General features: G+C 50.1%; 1 protein-coding gene across 2 annotated transcripts in view; it reads left to right on the top strand.

Annotated features, from left to right (window-relative positions):
* Window positions 1–13,675, top strand: part of PHACTR4 (phosphatase and actin regulator 4) — a 133,291-nt gene that overhangs the window by 34,221 nt on the left and 85,395 nt on the right. For both annotated transcript variants that reach the window (XM_075335926.1, XM_075335927.1), the window contains exon 2: window positions 2,146–2,211. In XM_075335926.1, coding sequence (XP_075192041.1) covers window positions 2,146–2,211 — 66 coding nt within the window. The remainder of the gene's footprint in view (window positions 1–2,145; window positions 2,212–13,675) is intronic.

Raw genomic sequence — 13,675 nt, forward strand, 5'->3', positions numbered from 1 at the left:
GTGGAGCTGTACTAAGCTGCAACCCTTTTGGGACTCAGTGTTCTACCTGTACAAAAAGATGAGCGGAGGTGAAGTAGAAAAATCCCCCCAGGTTGCTCTTCTTTCTATGCTCCCAGGAGCTATTAAAACACAAAAAAGGGACATGTTGCGATTTTGCCTGGCGGCTGCCCGTATGATTATCCCACGATTTTGGAAACAGACTAGATGCCCTACGGTGCTGGATTGGTTGGAGGAAATGACAAACCTCCAGAGAATGGAGGAGCTGACAGCAGAACTAAATGGGAACACAGAAAAATTTACTACAGTTTGGAGACCATGGATTATGTTCATGGAGTCCCCAGAGTTTGTGGAGAGTTTGGCGAGCTTTTTGAACTGAGAAACGGTGGGGAGTCTCATTCCTTCCCCCCCCCCCCTTTTTTCTTTTCTTTTCTTGCTTTCCCCCCTCTCCCCCCTTCTCTCTAATTTCCTCTTCTTTATGCTTGTATCTTTCCTCTTCTTTCTTTCATTTCTGAACGTTAATCTGCATTTTTCTAGTTTCATTTTTTATATGAAAAGATTTATCAATAATTCATAAGACAATAAACATACAATGAGAATGAGTACATTAGGATACAGGAAGTCAAAAGAAGTGGGAATTCTGACCTATAATTTAAAAGTGGTTGTATGGTAATATCACAAAGATAATTTGAAGAATTCCAAGAAATTTAGTAATGTAACAATTTCTGGATGTTATCCCGGCATTGAGAAAATGATGTTTATGTATTGTAATTGCACAAATGATATGTTTGTATGTTGACAACAGTTTCATCAATAAAACAGATTTGAAATAAAACCCACCTTATTCAATCCACTCCGAAATGAAGTATTTCCATGACACTTTTTCCTGTGTTTATGTACCGTCTGTGGTTGTGGCCTAAAAATAAGAATACAAAATGGTGACCTCAATGCGTGACCGTGTCTTAGCTGTGTTTACATAATTAAAACCTGTTGTTTCTGACTGGTCTTTCAGTAGACATCTTTGCAATGATTAAGGAGTTGATGCCAAGATGTGAAGTTGTCACTTTATCGTATGGGGATAACTTCTTGATCATTGTAAATCCAAATGATGCGACACCTTGTGATCCCGGGTACATAAGGGAGCAGATGCGCCAGTAAACAGCCGGAGATGGTATAGTGTAGGTGTGGACGTTCCACCTCCATTCCATTCAGATGTGGAGGTTCAAAGCCCCTTATCGTTACATGAGGGTCCCAGCAGTCACACCCCAGCTATCAGGAAGGCAGTGCCAATTAACTTGGAAACGTAGTACTATGCTTCTGGAGCATATTTTCTTGGATCTGTGTCTCTGTTGTTAATCCTATAAATGTATGAATACATTCACAACTGGGTGTTAAATTGTCGGTGTTTCTCCAAACTGATTGGACAGGGTCAAACTATGTAAAGAAACACCACCTATCCCCCAATGTGTAACACTCCGGGGTCAAAATTTGTTAAATACTTTGTAAAAATCTTTGCTCCCTTGATTCTGCGCCTTTTATTCCATTTTTGTGCTGCATCACTTGGCGCACAATGTATGAAATCTTTGAAAACACCCAGTTGAGCTGCACGTTCTGACATCTGAGACTGCTAGATCAGCTCCTGAGTTGGTGTATCTGGAAGAGGAGGGGCGAGAGCGGAGCGCACAACGCCCAGGCGGTCAGACAGCGGAGATTTCACATGCTGCGCTCCAAATGCAGCAAAAAGGAAGACTGGTGGAATCAGGAGATCTGCAGAGTCTTAAAGCTATTCATATTCATATATATATATATATATATATATATATATATATATATATATATATATATATATATATATATATATATATATATATATATATATATATATATATATATATATATATATATATATATTTATTTACATTACACACTTTTTTTTTTTTTTAGCAAGGGACAGGTGTTCTTTATTCTCATCCTTCATAGATTCATGTAAATTGCTTGGGTTGTATTGTGTTTTGTTTTTTTTTTAAACAGCTTTATGCATTTGAGTTTAATACCATCCGCTTTACTCAGAAGGAGACGTTTTCTGTGCTTTTTGTGTATGCAACCAAACTGCATTGTTCACTGACATTTACTTTTTCTTCCCTCAAGTGCAAAAGAGCAGCTCTGCAGAGACCCCCGGCCCCCCTCACGCCCCTGTAATGGAAGACAGGAGCGGTAAGTTGTAGAGCATGTTTGATAACTGTATTATCGGCAGCATGGCTATAATGTAAAGCACTTGAGCTGTGTTCACACCTCTACATTTATTTGTGACTGCAGACTTATGAATCCTCGCAGCGCACACACACTGTGCTTTGTGAGAATCCGCCAATTTCTGAGCCGAGAACAGCGGTCGCGTGACCACAATTGTGCAATATGCATGTTCCTGGCCAGAGCCCGACTAGTGGGCGTATCCTCGCTCAGTTCTAGTGTATGGAGTAAGCGCATCCAGCTAGTAGGCCGGTTAGTAGACACACCATACATTTTGTACTGAGCGAGGACGGACACGCCCACTAGTCGGATTCTGGCCAGGAACATGCATATTGCACCATTGCGTTTACGTGACCACTGTTCTCAGCTCAGAAACTGGTAAATCCTAGCAACAGCAGACTTATCATTTTAGACTGGACAACCCCTTTAATTGTAACAATTTCAATGTGATTTTTCATTATATTGATCATGGCACTAATTATTGATAATGCTCTATTGTAAATAATCAAAAGGATTGAACAATACATAGTTACAAAGATTTGTATTGTGGAATTATTGAGGCAACATTGATTTATCCACCAAGACCAATTCAGGAGCGGCTCCGAGCCAGCCCAGTTCTATGTTGTCACATTTGAGGCTTTGACTTCTGCGGGACGAGAGGAAACTGGATGTTATCAGTCACGGAGTACAACTCCAAATGGAAAATTTTTACACCAAATGCATGATCAACAGGAAAAAAAAAAGTCACCATGGTGAGAGGATTTTGTTTTAACCCTTCTCTGTATGGAGCAGAATCAGGAGCTTGGCTCGCTCCATACATGGTAGGTGCAGGTTTTGCTTTGCAGTGGACATCTGCCTGTAACTCGAACTGAGCATCAATTGCTGCTGTGTAGCTCCTCGTTCCTCCTCTCATGAGAAAATCTAATACAAAAAATAGTTGTGCATCTCAAAATGATACTAAATAAACAAACTACTACTTACCCCATGAAAGTAAACTCACACAGGATTATCAATAGAAAAATTTAAGTTATGAGTAGTGATGGGTGGGGACTCGCAGATAACCGGGACTCGTGTGTGTGTGTGTGTGTGTGTGTGTGTGTGTGTGTGTAGCCTGGTTAAAAAAAAAAAAATCTGGTTCCGGCCCAGGCTTGGTCCCGGATATCTGGGCGGATGCCAGTCCCCATATAAGTCTAAGTCTATGAGGACCAGAATCCGGCGATTAAAATGGTGGTAGAAGAGATAGGAGCAAGCAGGCTATACTTACCAAGTCTCTGGCGCAGCTGTAACTGCTCCAACTGCTGGTCATTTGCTTCCGGGGCCACTCATTAACTTAATTGCATATGCACTGCTTTCCCCACCCACCGTATTCCAATCACAGACTCTGTGTGCGTCTATATTTATTTATTTTTACAGTACAATGGTCACCCATAGGCAGGGTCTGTGATTTGAAGTGTTAGACACGCTGTCACTCAGGGTGGGGAGCGCGTCTGACTGCAACAGACGCCGGAGGGCGGGGAAAGCCGTGCATATGCAATGAATGTAATGAGTGGCCCAAGAAGTGAATGAGCAGCCGTGGGAGCAGTTACAGGCACACCGGAGACTCGGTAAGTAAAGCCTGCTTGCTTTATTTTATTTTTTTCCTTCATTTTTTTTTGTATTACCCAAGTGCCTAATCTGATAAATACCCAGAATTCCCTGAGAACTACGGTCCGGTTAGTCTGGTACCTTTTTAAACCTGCGCGGGTCCGGACTTTTAGTCCAGATTCGCCCATAACTAGTTATGAGTCTAAAAATATGGAGATAAATTTATTTTTCTCTGACGCCTCATTGGGGGACACAGGACCATGGGTGTTATGCTGCCTATCCATAGGAGGACACTAAGTAGATGCAAAAGCATAGCTCCTCCTCTGCAGCATACACCCCCTGGCCGGGCCAGGCAACCTCAGTTTTAGCTTAGTGTCTATAGGAGGCACATCTCTGCAGACTACTGCAGCAAGAATTTTTTGTTTTTAGAGGGCGACGGTTCCTTCGGGGACCGATTTTCCCAAAACCATCAACAGGCGGGAACACTGAGTGTTGCCTCCCCGTACCACCTCCTGCGACGCTGGATCCTGGGCTGTTACCCACTGGACGACAGGTCTCATGGAACTGATTTTCCAGAGCCCAGAGCAGATGAAAACTTCCTCAGCCCCTCTTGCAGGCTCTGAGTTGATATTCGCTGCGCACCAGCGTGACCATACTGCCATCTCCACAGGAGCCGAGGTGAGACACTGACTGGATGCACATGGGCTGTGATTGCAGACACATGCAGAGCATTTCACCTGTGGCGGGGGGAGGGGACAACTCCCTGGATTAAGTGCACCCGCAGCTGCGGTACACTTATAGAGGTTTTCTTTATCGTTTCTTTGGGAGACCCAGACCATGGGTGTTTAGCTTCTGCCTCCGGAGGACACACAAAGTACTACACTTAAAAGTGTAGCTCCTCCCTCTGAGCTTATACACCCCCTGGTAGCCAGTCGTAGCCAGTTTATCGCTTTGTGTCAGGAGGCATACATCCACACATGCATTCTCATCTGATTGTTTGTTTGACTTTTGGAAAGAGTTTGAAGAAAAGCGGGTCCATGTCTGGACTCCCGGCATGTCCCTTCTCACCCCACTGTGTCGGCGGTGTTGTTAAGGTTGATTTACAAGGCTGCAGCCTTACATGCCGCGCTCTTTCACCATCCCTTCTGGGCTCTGGCTTGAAGTGGGAGCCAGCACGGTCTCCATGCTTGGCAGGAGTCCGGTCTCCATCCACAGCCCCTTGAGGATTCTGTTGGACCGGAGCACTCATCCCCAGGGACATGGCCCTGCGTCTCAGCAGCTAAGTACCTGAGACGTTTATGTTGGGGGTCCCGGTTCTTTATTGTAAGGGGAGAGTATGCTGTATGTGATTGTTTTTAACTTTTCCGGCGGGTTCTCCAGCTTTTGCCTGAGAACCGCGCCGATGGTGCCTGCTTGTCGGCCTCGCCGCTTAAATTTAGGCCCCGGCTTCGCCGAAGGCCTAGTTTCGTTTTCCTACCCTCGCATGTCACTCATGCAGAGGGACAGGTTCGGCTCCTCCCGGCGGCCGTTCTACACAGGGGAGGGACACTCCCCACTGCTGGGGCGTCCCTCCTTCCTGGCAGGTCTCTATAGCCCTCTAGTTCCCGCTCTTTTATATTAACGCCCCTAGTCCCGCCCCCTCCATTTCTCAGGCAGAGTTCACTCTGCTCTGGGACATCTTGCATTCTGCATCTCTGCTGAGGTGCTGCTCTCTGGGGGACCGTGCTTCGGGATCTGGAGGGCACACAACACCGCGCTCAGCGGTCTGGTAAGCCACAGCCGGTCTCCGGTTGTGGACCTCTATATTCTCCCTGGGGTTCATTCTCTGCAAAGCCCCCACTCCAGCAGCATGTCTCACACAAGGAGCAAGGCTCCAAAGCTTTATTCTGCATGCACTGCATGTAAGCTCCTGCTGCCTGAGCCGAGCATTTATCCACACTGTGATGGTTGCTCTAACTTGGCGGTGCCACAGCCTGGAGTCTCACCCCCAGTGGTCTCTCAGGCTGCTGCTGCACCTGTGATTGAACCCCTGACCTGGGTAGAGTCCTTTTCTAGGTCCATATCCCAGTCATTTGCTGAGTCCATGGGACTTTTGTCCAGGACTTTGATGAATATGCATCAGCCCCCCTCTCAGAGTGCCTCTAATACTCTTGACAGAGGACTCCTATCCTCTGACCTCCGTCCATCAGAGCTCACGGAGGATTCATCATCTGATCCCAGACCCCGTCCTTCTAAGAGAAGGCGCAGGGTTTCCTCCCCCTCCCCATCCCACGGCTCTGTCTCAAGAGCTGACTCTCAAGATGAGGAGGATGCTCTCACTGGGGGCTCGGAGGCTATGTATCCCATCGATTTCTCTGAGGGTGACTCAGATCTTAGTGATTTGATTGCGTCCATTAATTCTGTACTGGATCTCAATCCGCCAGTATCAGATGAGCAACTCTCTTTGGCAGAAAAACATCAGTTTACCTCGCCTAAAAGAGTGAAGAGTGTGTTCTTTAACCACTCTAGTTTTCAGACCGCTGTGACCAAACCCAGGGCCTGCCCTGACAAACGCTTTCCAAAGCGTGGTTCTGATGACCGGTTTCCATTTCCACCTGAGGTGGTCAAGGAGTGGTCTCACTCCCCAAAGGTAGACCCTCCGGTGTCTAGGCTATCAGCCCGGACCGTTGTGTCGGTGGCTGATGGCACCTCACTTAAGGATTCCACTGGCCGTCAGATTGACCTTCTGGCCAAATCTGTGTACGAAGCTGCGGGGGACGCGTTTTCCCCGACTTTTGCAGCAGTGTGGGCTCTCAAAGCCATCTCTGCTTCTCTAGAGGAGATGCATTTCCTCACCAAGGCATCTATGCCTGAGATGGTTACCTTAACTGCTCAGGCTTCAGCTTTTTCATCCTATGCCATGTCTGCCATGCTAGAGGCTGCTCACCGCACTGCGGTGGCTTCAGCTAATTCTCTTGTTATCCGCAGGATTTTGTGGCTTCAAGAGTGGAAGGCAGATGCTTCTTCCAAGAAGTTTCTTGCTGGGCTCCCTTTTGCTGGTTCACGGCTGTTTGGTGAACAGCTGGATGAAATCATTAAAGAAGCTACTGGCGGGAAGAGTACTTCCATGCCACAAACTAAGACCAGGAAACCCGACCAGGGTAGGAATCAATCGAGGTTTCGTTCCTTTCGTTCCTCCAACTGGTCATCCTCTAAGCCTTCCGCCTCGTCCGCTAACTCAGCCAAGGATCAGAAATCCAACTGGCGCCCAAAAGCGCGTCTGCAGAAGACCGCAGGAGGTTCTGCCACTAAGGCAGCTTCCTCATGACTCTCGGCCCGCTCCAGCCACGTCCTTAGTCGGTGGCAGGCTCTCCCACTTTGGCGCCGCTTGGTTAAAGCAGGTCTCCGATCAGTGGGTGAGAGACATCATATCTCACGGCTACAGGATAGAATTCTCTTCCAGCCCTCCAAACAGTTTTTTCTCTCAACTCCCCCCTGCTCCAAGGCCGCCGCCTTCTCGCAGGCCGTGGCGTCCTTGCAGGCAAACGGAGTGATTGTCCCAGTTCCCGCTCAGGAACGGTTCAGAGGTTTTTACTCAAATCTCTTCCTAGTTCCAAAAAAGGACGGTACCTTCCGGCCCATCCTGGATCTCAAGCTTCTCAACAAGCATGTCCGGGTGCGGCATTTTCGCATGGAGTCTCTGCGATCAGTCATTGCCTCTATGACCCAAGGGGAGTTCCTGGCGTCCATCGACATCAGAGATGCCTATCTACATGTGCCAATCGCAGTGTCACATCAGCGTTGGTTACGTTTTGCGATAGGAGAGAATCATTTCCAATTCGTGGCTCTCCCCTTCGGGTTAGCCACGGCCCCTCGGGTATTCCTCAAGGTCATGGCGGCAGTGATTGCGGTCCTGCACCTCCAGGGGTTAGCAGTGCTTCCTTATCTGGACGACCTTCTGGTAAAGGGTCCATCCAGCGCAGACTGTCAGCGGAATGTTTCGCTCACTCTCGCCACCCTAGACCAATTCGGGTGGATTGTCAATCTTCCCAAATCCACTCTGACTCCGACTCAGAGTCTCACATACCTAGGGATGCAGTTCGAGACTTTGCCGGCACTTGTGAAGTTGCCCTTAATCAAACAGCAGTCTCTCCGGCTAGCGGTGCGCTCTCTCCTGAGGCCCCGCCGTTATTCCCTCAGGCGCCTGATGCAGGTGCTGGGTCAAATGGTGGCTTCCGTGGAGGCGGTTCCCTTTGCCCAGTTCCATCTGCGTCCTCTGCAGCTGGACATTCTCCGCTGTTGGGACAAGCGGCCTTCCGCCTTACAGAGGTTAGTGGCTCTGTCGCCACGGACCAGGACCTCTCTTCAGTGGTGGCTTCGACCCCTCTCCCTGTCCCAAGGGCGCTCCTTCCTGGCTTCGTCCTGGGTGATTCTCACCACGGATGCCAGCCTATCCGGCTGGGGAGCGGTACATCTCCACCTCAGAGCTCAGGGCACTTGGACTCTGTCCGAGTCAGCCCTTTCAATCAATGTGCTGGAAACCAGAGCTGTGCTTCTAGCTCTCCTAGCCTTTCACCACCTGTTGGCGGGCAGGCACATTCGAGTCCAGTCAGACAACGCGACAGCGGTTGCCTACATCAATCACCAAGGCGGGACACGCAGCCGCCTGGCAATGTTGGAGGTCCAACGCATTCTTCAATGGGCGGAGGACTCCCAAGTCCACCATATCCGCAGTCCACATCCCTGGCGTAGAAAACTGGGAGGCAGATTCTCAGCCGTCAATCCGTGGACGGTGGCGAGTGGTCTCTGCACCTGGCAGTGTTTGTCAATCTGCCGCAAGTGGGGCACTCCGGACGTGGACCTAATGGCATCCCGTCACAACAACAAGGTTCCGGTTTACGTGGCTCGCTCCCACGATCCTCAGGCCTTCGCCGGGGACGCTCTGGTTCAAGACTGGTCCCAGTTTCGTCTGTCCTACGTGTTTCCCCCTCTAGCTCTCTTGCCCAGAGTCCTGAGCAAGATCAGAATGGAGGGCCGTCGAGTCATCCTCATTGCACCGGACTGGCCCAGGCGAGCTTGGTATCCGGACCAGCTCCAACTGTCCGTGGAGATGCCGTGGCATCTTCCGGACCGTCCAGACCTGATCTCGCAAGGTCCGTTTTTCCGCCCGAATTCTGCGGCAATCAAATTGACGGCGTGGCTCTTGAGTCCTGGATTTTGACGGCTTCTGGTATTCCTCCTGAAGTCATCTCCACTATGACTCGGGCCCGTAAGTCTTCCTCCGTCAAGATCTATCACAGGACTTGGAAAATTTTCCTGTCCTGGTGTCGCTCTTCCGGCCATTCTCCTTGGCCATTTTCGTTGCCGACCCTTGTGTCTTTTTTACAGTCCGGTCTGCAGCTAGGACTGTCCCTCAACTCTCTCAAGGGACAAGTGTCAGCTCTATCAGTGCTGTTCCAGCGACGTCTCGCCCGGCTGGCTCAGATCCGCACCTTCATGCAAGGTGCGTCTCACATCATTCCGCCTTATCGGCGGCCCTTGGATCCCTGGGACCTTAACTTGGTCCTCACGGTATTGCAGAAACCCCCCTTTGAGCCTCTTAGGGAGGTTTCTTTGTATCGTCTTTCTCAAAAGGTGGCCTTTCTAGTTGCCATAACTTCTCTCAGGAGAGTCTCTGATTTGGCTGCGCTCTCCTCGGAGTCACCTTTTTTGGTTTTTCACCAAGACAAGGTAGTTCTCCGTCCGACCCCGGACTTTCTTCCTAAGGTGGTCTCTCCCTTCCACCTTAACCAGGATATTTCCTTGCCTTCCTTCTGTCCGGCCCCTGTTCATCGCTTTGAGAAAGCGCTGCATACTCTAGATCTGGTGCGTGCTCTCCGGATTTATGTGGCTCGCACCGCTGCGCTTAGGCGGTGCACCTCTCTTTTTGTGCTAACCACAGGACGGCGCAAGGGTCTCTCTGCTTCTAAACCGACCTTGGCCCGTTGGATTAGATCGACCATTTTGGACGCCTACCAGAGTACTCAGGTGCCTCCCCCGCCGGGGATCAAAGCACACTCGACCAGAGCTGTCGGTGCCTCTTGGGCTTTTAGTCACCAGACTATGGCTCAACAAGTCTGTCAGGCTGCCACTTGGACTAGCCTGCACACCTTTTCGAAGCACTACCAAGTGCATGCTCATGCTTCGGCAGATGCGAGCTTGGGCAGACGCATCCTTCAGGCGGCTGTCGCCCACTTGTGAAGTTAGGCTCCGCCTACTTCTTAGTTTTTTCTGTTTATTCCCACCCAGGGACAGCTTTGGAACGTCCCATGGTCTGGGTCTCCCAAAGGAACGATAAAGAAAAAGAATTTACGGTAAGTAACAAAATTCTCTTTTTCTTATAGTTCCGTATTGGGAGACCCAGCTCCCTCCCTGTTGCCTGTTGGCAATTTTCTTGTTCCGTGTGTTATCACCGGCTGTTGTCGTGGACAGGGTCTCCGGTTGTTCCGGTTCTTACTCGGTTCTACTTGTGGGTGGCTATTCTCCTTCAGCTTTTGCACTAAACTGGCTACGACTGGCTACCAGGGGGTGTATAAGCTCAGAGGGAGGAGCTCCACTTTTAAGTGTAGTACTTTGTGTGTCCTCCGGAGGCAGAAGCTAAACACCCATGGTCTGGGTCTCCCAATACGGAACTATAAGAAAAAGAATTTACGGTAAGTAACAAAATTCTCTTTTTTCTGTCCGCCATTGTTGTACAGGGCTGGAGGGGGGAAGGGGAGTCCCTTCCCACCATTTTTTTGTTTATTATATTTTCTCATGCCTTCTTGTCAGAGCTAAGCCCTGCCCCCTACGACACTCGATAAGCCACGCTCCCTCACCAAAGCGCGCATAACCCTCCTCACACAGGATCTGCAGAGCATTGCTCCCTCTTGTTGTGATCAGAGCCTGTGGGCGTCTCTCAGAACTGGCTTCCTCCTTCCCACAGGAACTGTGACGCAGGAGGGGGAAAGGGTCATCAGGGTTCTGGATGAGTTATAGCCTCACTTACATATTAACTCTGCAGAGCATTGCTCCCTCATTACAATCAGAGTTTGTGGCTCATAAGCCAGGGGCTGCAGTCACATGTTTTATGCCCGGCACAACTACAGCAACAACTATAAGACTATTAATGTATCCTGCCACGCTGAGCTACTATGCAACATCGTCCTACACCCCTCGGGGCTCCTGGACAGAACGCAGCCTGATGACACCTCTATAGAGGGTACTCCTGATGAGAATCAGCCCTCTGCTTCACCGGTTGCAGATCAGAAAAAGGGCATGACCCCCATGGGTCTCCCTCTGGGGTTCACAGATGGGGTTCTCCCACATGTTCCACGGTCTCTGAGGAGCCAGAGGAAGGGGAATGATGTTTGTACCGGGATGATTCCTTGGTTTCAACCTCCCCGAGCGATCAAGCTGCGATGGACTCCCTTATTGCAGCAATCCACCAAAACTCTGCATGTGGATGATCTCCCATCCACTACTACTGACCCTGCGGTCTCCTTTAAAAGGGTGAAGAAACTTCAAAAAAAAAAAGAGCTTTTTGACGCCGCTTCGGTATCCGTAAACTCATGGGGGCCCGGGTACCCCTTTGGCTTAGCTGTCTCTAAGGGCTGGGCCGATCCGGCCTCGGTGGACCCTCACCCGGCTTCTGCCTGCCTGAAGGACCCTCCTGTCTTTTACTTGATGGATCCTCCTTCAAGGACCCGACAGACAGACAAGTGGAGCAGCTCGATCGCTCTGCCTCGAGGCCGTGGGTCCCTCTCCCCTTCCGTGTGGGTCGCACAGGCACCAGGACTACCAGTTTTCCTCAGACCCTCACAGATGTAACTGTCCACATTGCTGCGGCGGCGGAGTACCTCATGCAGGCCTCCCTCGGCGCTGCTACCTGCGCAGTTATTGCCGCCTCAAATACCATAGCCATTCGTAAGGCCCTCTGGTTCCGATAATGGAGATTGGACTCGGTCTCTAAGAAGCCTCTCACAGTACTCCTTTCCAGACCGATGGTTTGCCGATCGTCTGGACAGGCTTTTTTTTTTTTCTTTTTTTGTCTGACGCCACATGAGGAAAAGAGTACCTCTCTCCCCCAACTCTAGCCCAGGATGTTTTTTACTAGACACGCAGGGCCAGACCTTCTCAGCCCTCCCCGAGTCCACCTCCTCCTGGCAGTCTAGACAAAGACCGAGAAGTCTCGTCCTTCTCCATCTGGGCCGCCGCCTCAGACCACAAATGGGTGTGATACCTTGTGTCTTCCGGTTACCACATTGAATTCTGGACCTGATCCCCTGGTCAGTCTTTTCTCTCAAACCCCCAAACGCTCCACAACACCACGAGGCCTTCTCCTCAGCAATCCACTCCCTCCAAACGGCGGGGGTGATGGTACATGTTCCGGACGGCGAGAGGTTCAAGGCTATACCTATCGTGGTCGCCAAAGAAAGACTGGTCAGTTCGTCCCATTCTGGACCTCTAACACCTGAGCAAACATGTGCACGTAAGGAGATTCAGAATGGACTTCCATGGGTCCATTATTACCTTTTTATGATCGAAGGAGAATTCCTTGCTTTCCTAGCTATCAGGGACGCGTACCTGCACATACCTATCTCTCCAGCTCACCAAAGTTTCTCCGCTTCGCGGTTCAGGACTTCTTATTTTCATTTGTGGCCCTACCCTCGGCTCTGCCACAGCACCAAGGGTCTTAATTAAGGTCATGGCGACCGCCATGAGTGCCCTTCACGCCAGGAGAGTGGCTGTTCTGCCTTGCTTGGATGACCTCCTCATCAAGGGCTCAACCAGCGTGCAGATCTCTGTGGGCACCCTATCCCGCTTAGGGCGGCTTCTGACTCCAGTCAAATCATCCCCGGTCGCGTCAAAATCCGTCACCTCCCTGGGCATGTCCCTGGTTACTCTTCGGGGCTTGATATTTCTCCCTCAAGTCAAGGCGACCACTCTACAACAAGCGGTACACTGCCCTCTACGTACTCCTGTCACTTCATACGATTCAGTATGAGAGTGCTAGGTACGATAGCGGCGGCTATAGAGGCAGTGCTGCTCGCTTAGCCACACCACCGCCCACTGCAGCTTGCGCTTCTAGCTGCCTGGGACAAGAGCCCCTTTTCCTTGGACGAACTTTTCACCTGACACCTTCAGTCAGGTATGCGCTTTACTGGTGGCTTCAGTCCTCTTCCATATCGAGAAGGAGGTTTTCTCCCCCAAGTGGGTTGGCTACTCCTGACCACGGTCGCCAGCCTCTTAGTCTGGAGAGCAGCGTACTGGCTCCACACTGCTTCGGGACGTTGGACACCCCAGGAGTCTTCCCTTCCCAGAAATCATCCTGAAAATCAGCGCGATCTTCTCGCGCTCAGGTCATTCCCCTTTTCTGCTAGCAGGTCATTTGATTCGGGTCCAATTGGACAATGCAACAGCTGTGGCCTATGTCAATCAGCAGGGAGGTACCAGCAGCAAGACAGCTTATCTCGAGGTCCTCAGGATCCTCACCTGGACCGAATCGACGGGGGTCTGTGTTTTTTCAACGTTACACATACCGGGAGTAGAAAACTGGGTGGCGGACCTTCTAAGTCGCCAAGGCCTGGCCGCCGGAGAGTGGTTTCTCCACCCAGAAGTGTTCCCACACATCTGCACTCACTGGAGTACACCAGACGTGGAATTAATGGTGCTCTACAAATAAATAATAATAAATAATAATAATCTAATGGCCTCAAGGTTGAACGCAAAGGTACCCGCGTTCTTAGCCAGGTCACGTGACCCACAGTCCATTGGCGCGGATGCTCTAGTCTCCTGAAGTCGTTTCCGTCCAACTTACATGTTTTTCGCCTCTGCCCCTGCTGCCGCG

Source organism: Anomaloglossus baeobatrachus, chromosome 2, assembly GCF_048569485.1.
Source record: "Anomaloglossus baeobatrachus isolate aAnoBae1 chromosome 2, aAnoBae1.hap1, whole genome shotgun sequence".
Taxonomy (NCBI): Eukaryota; Metazoa; Chordata; class Amphibia; order Anura; family Aromobatidae; genus Anomaloglossus; species Anomaloglossus baeobatrachus.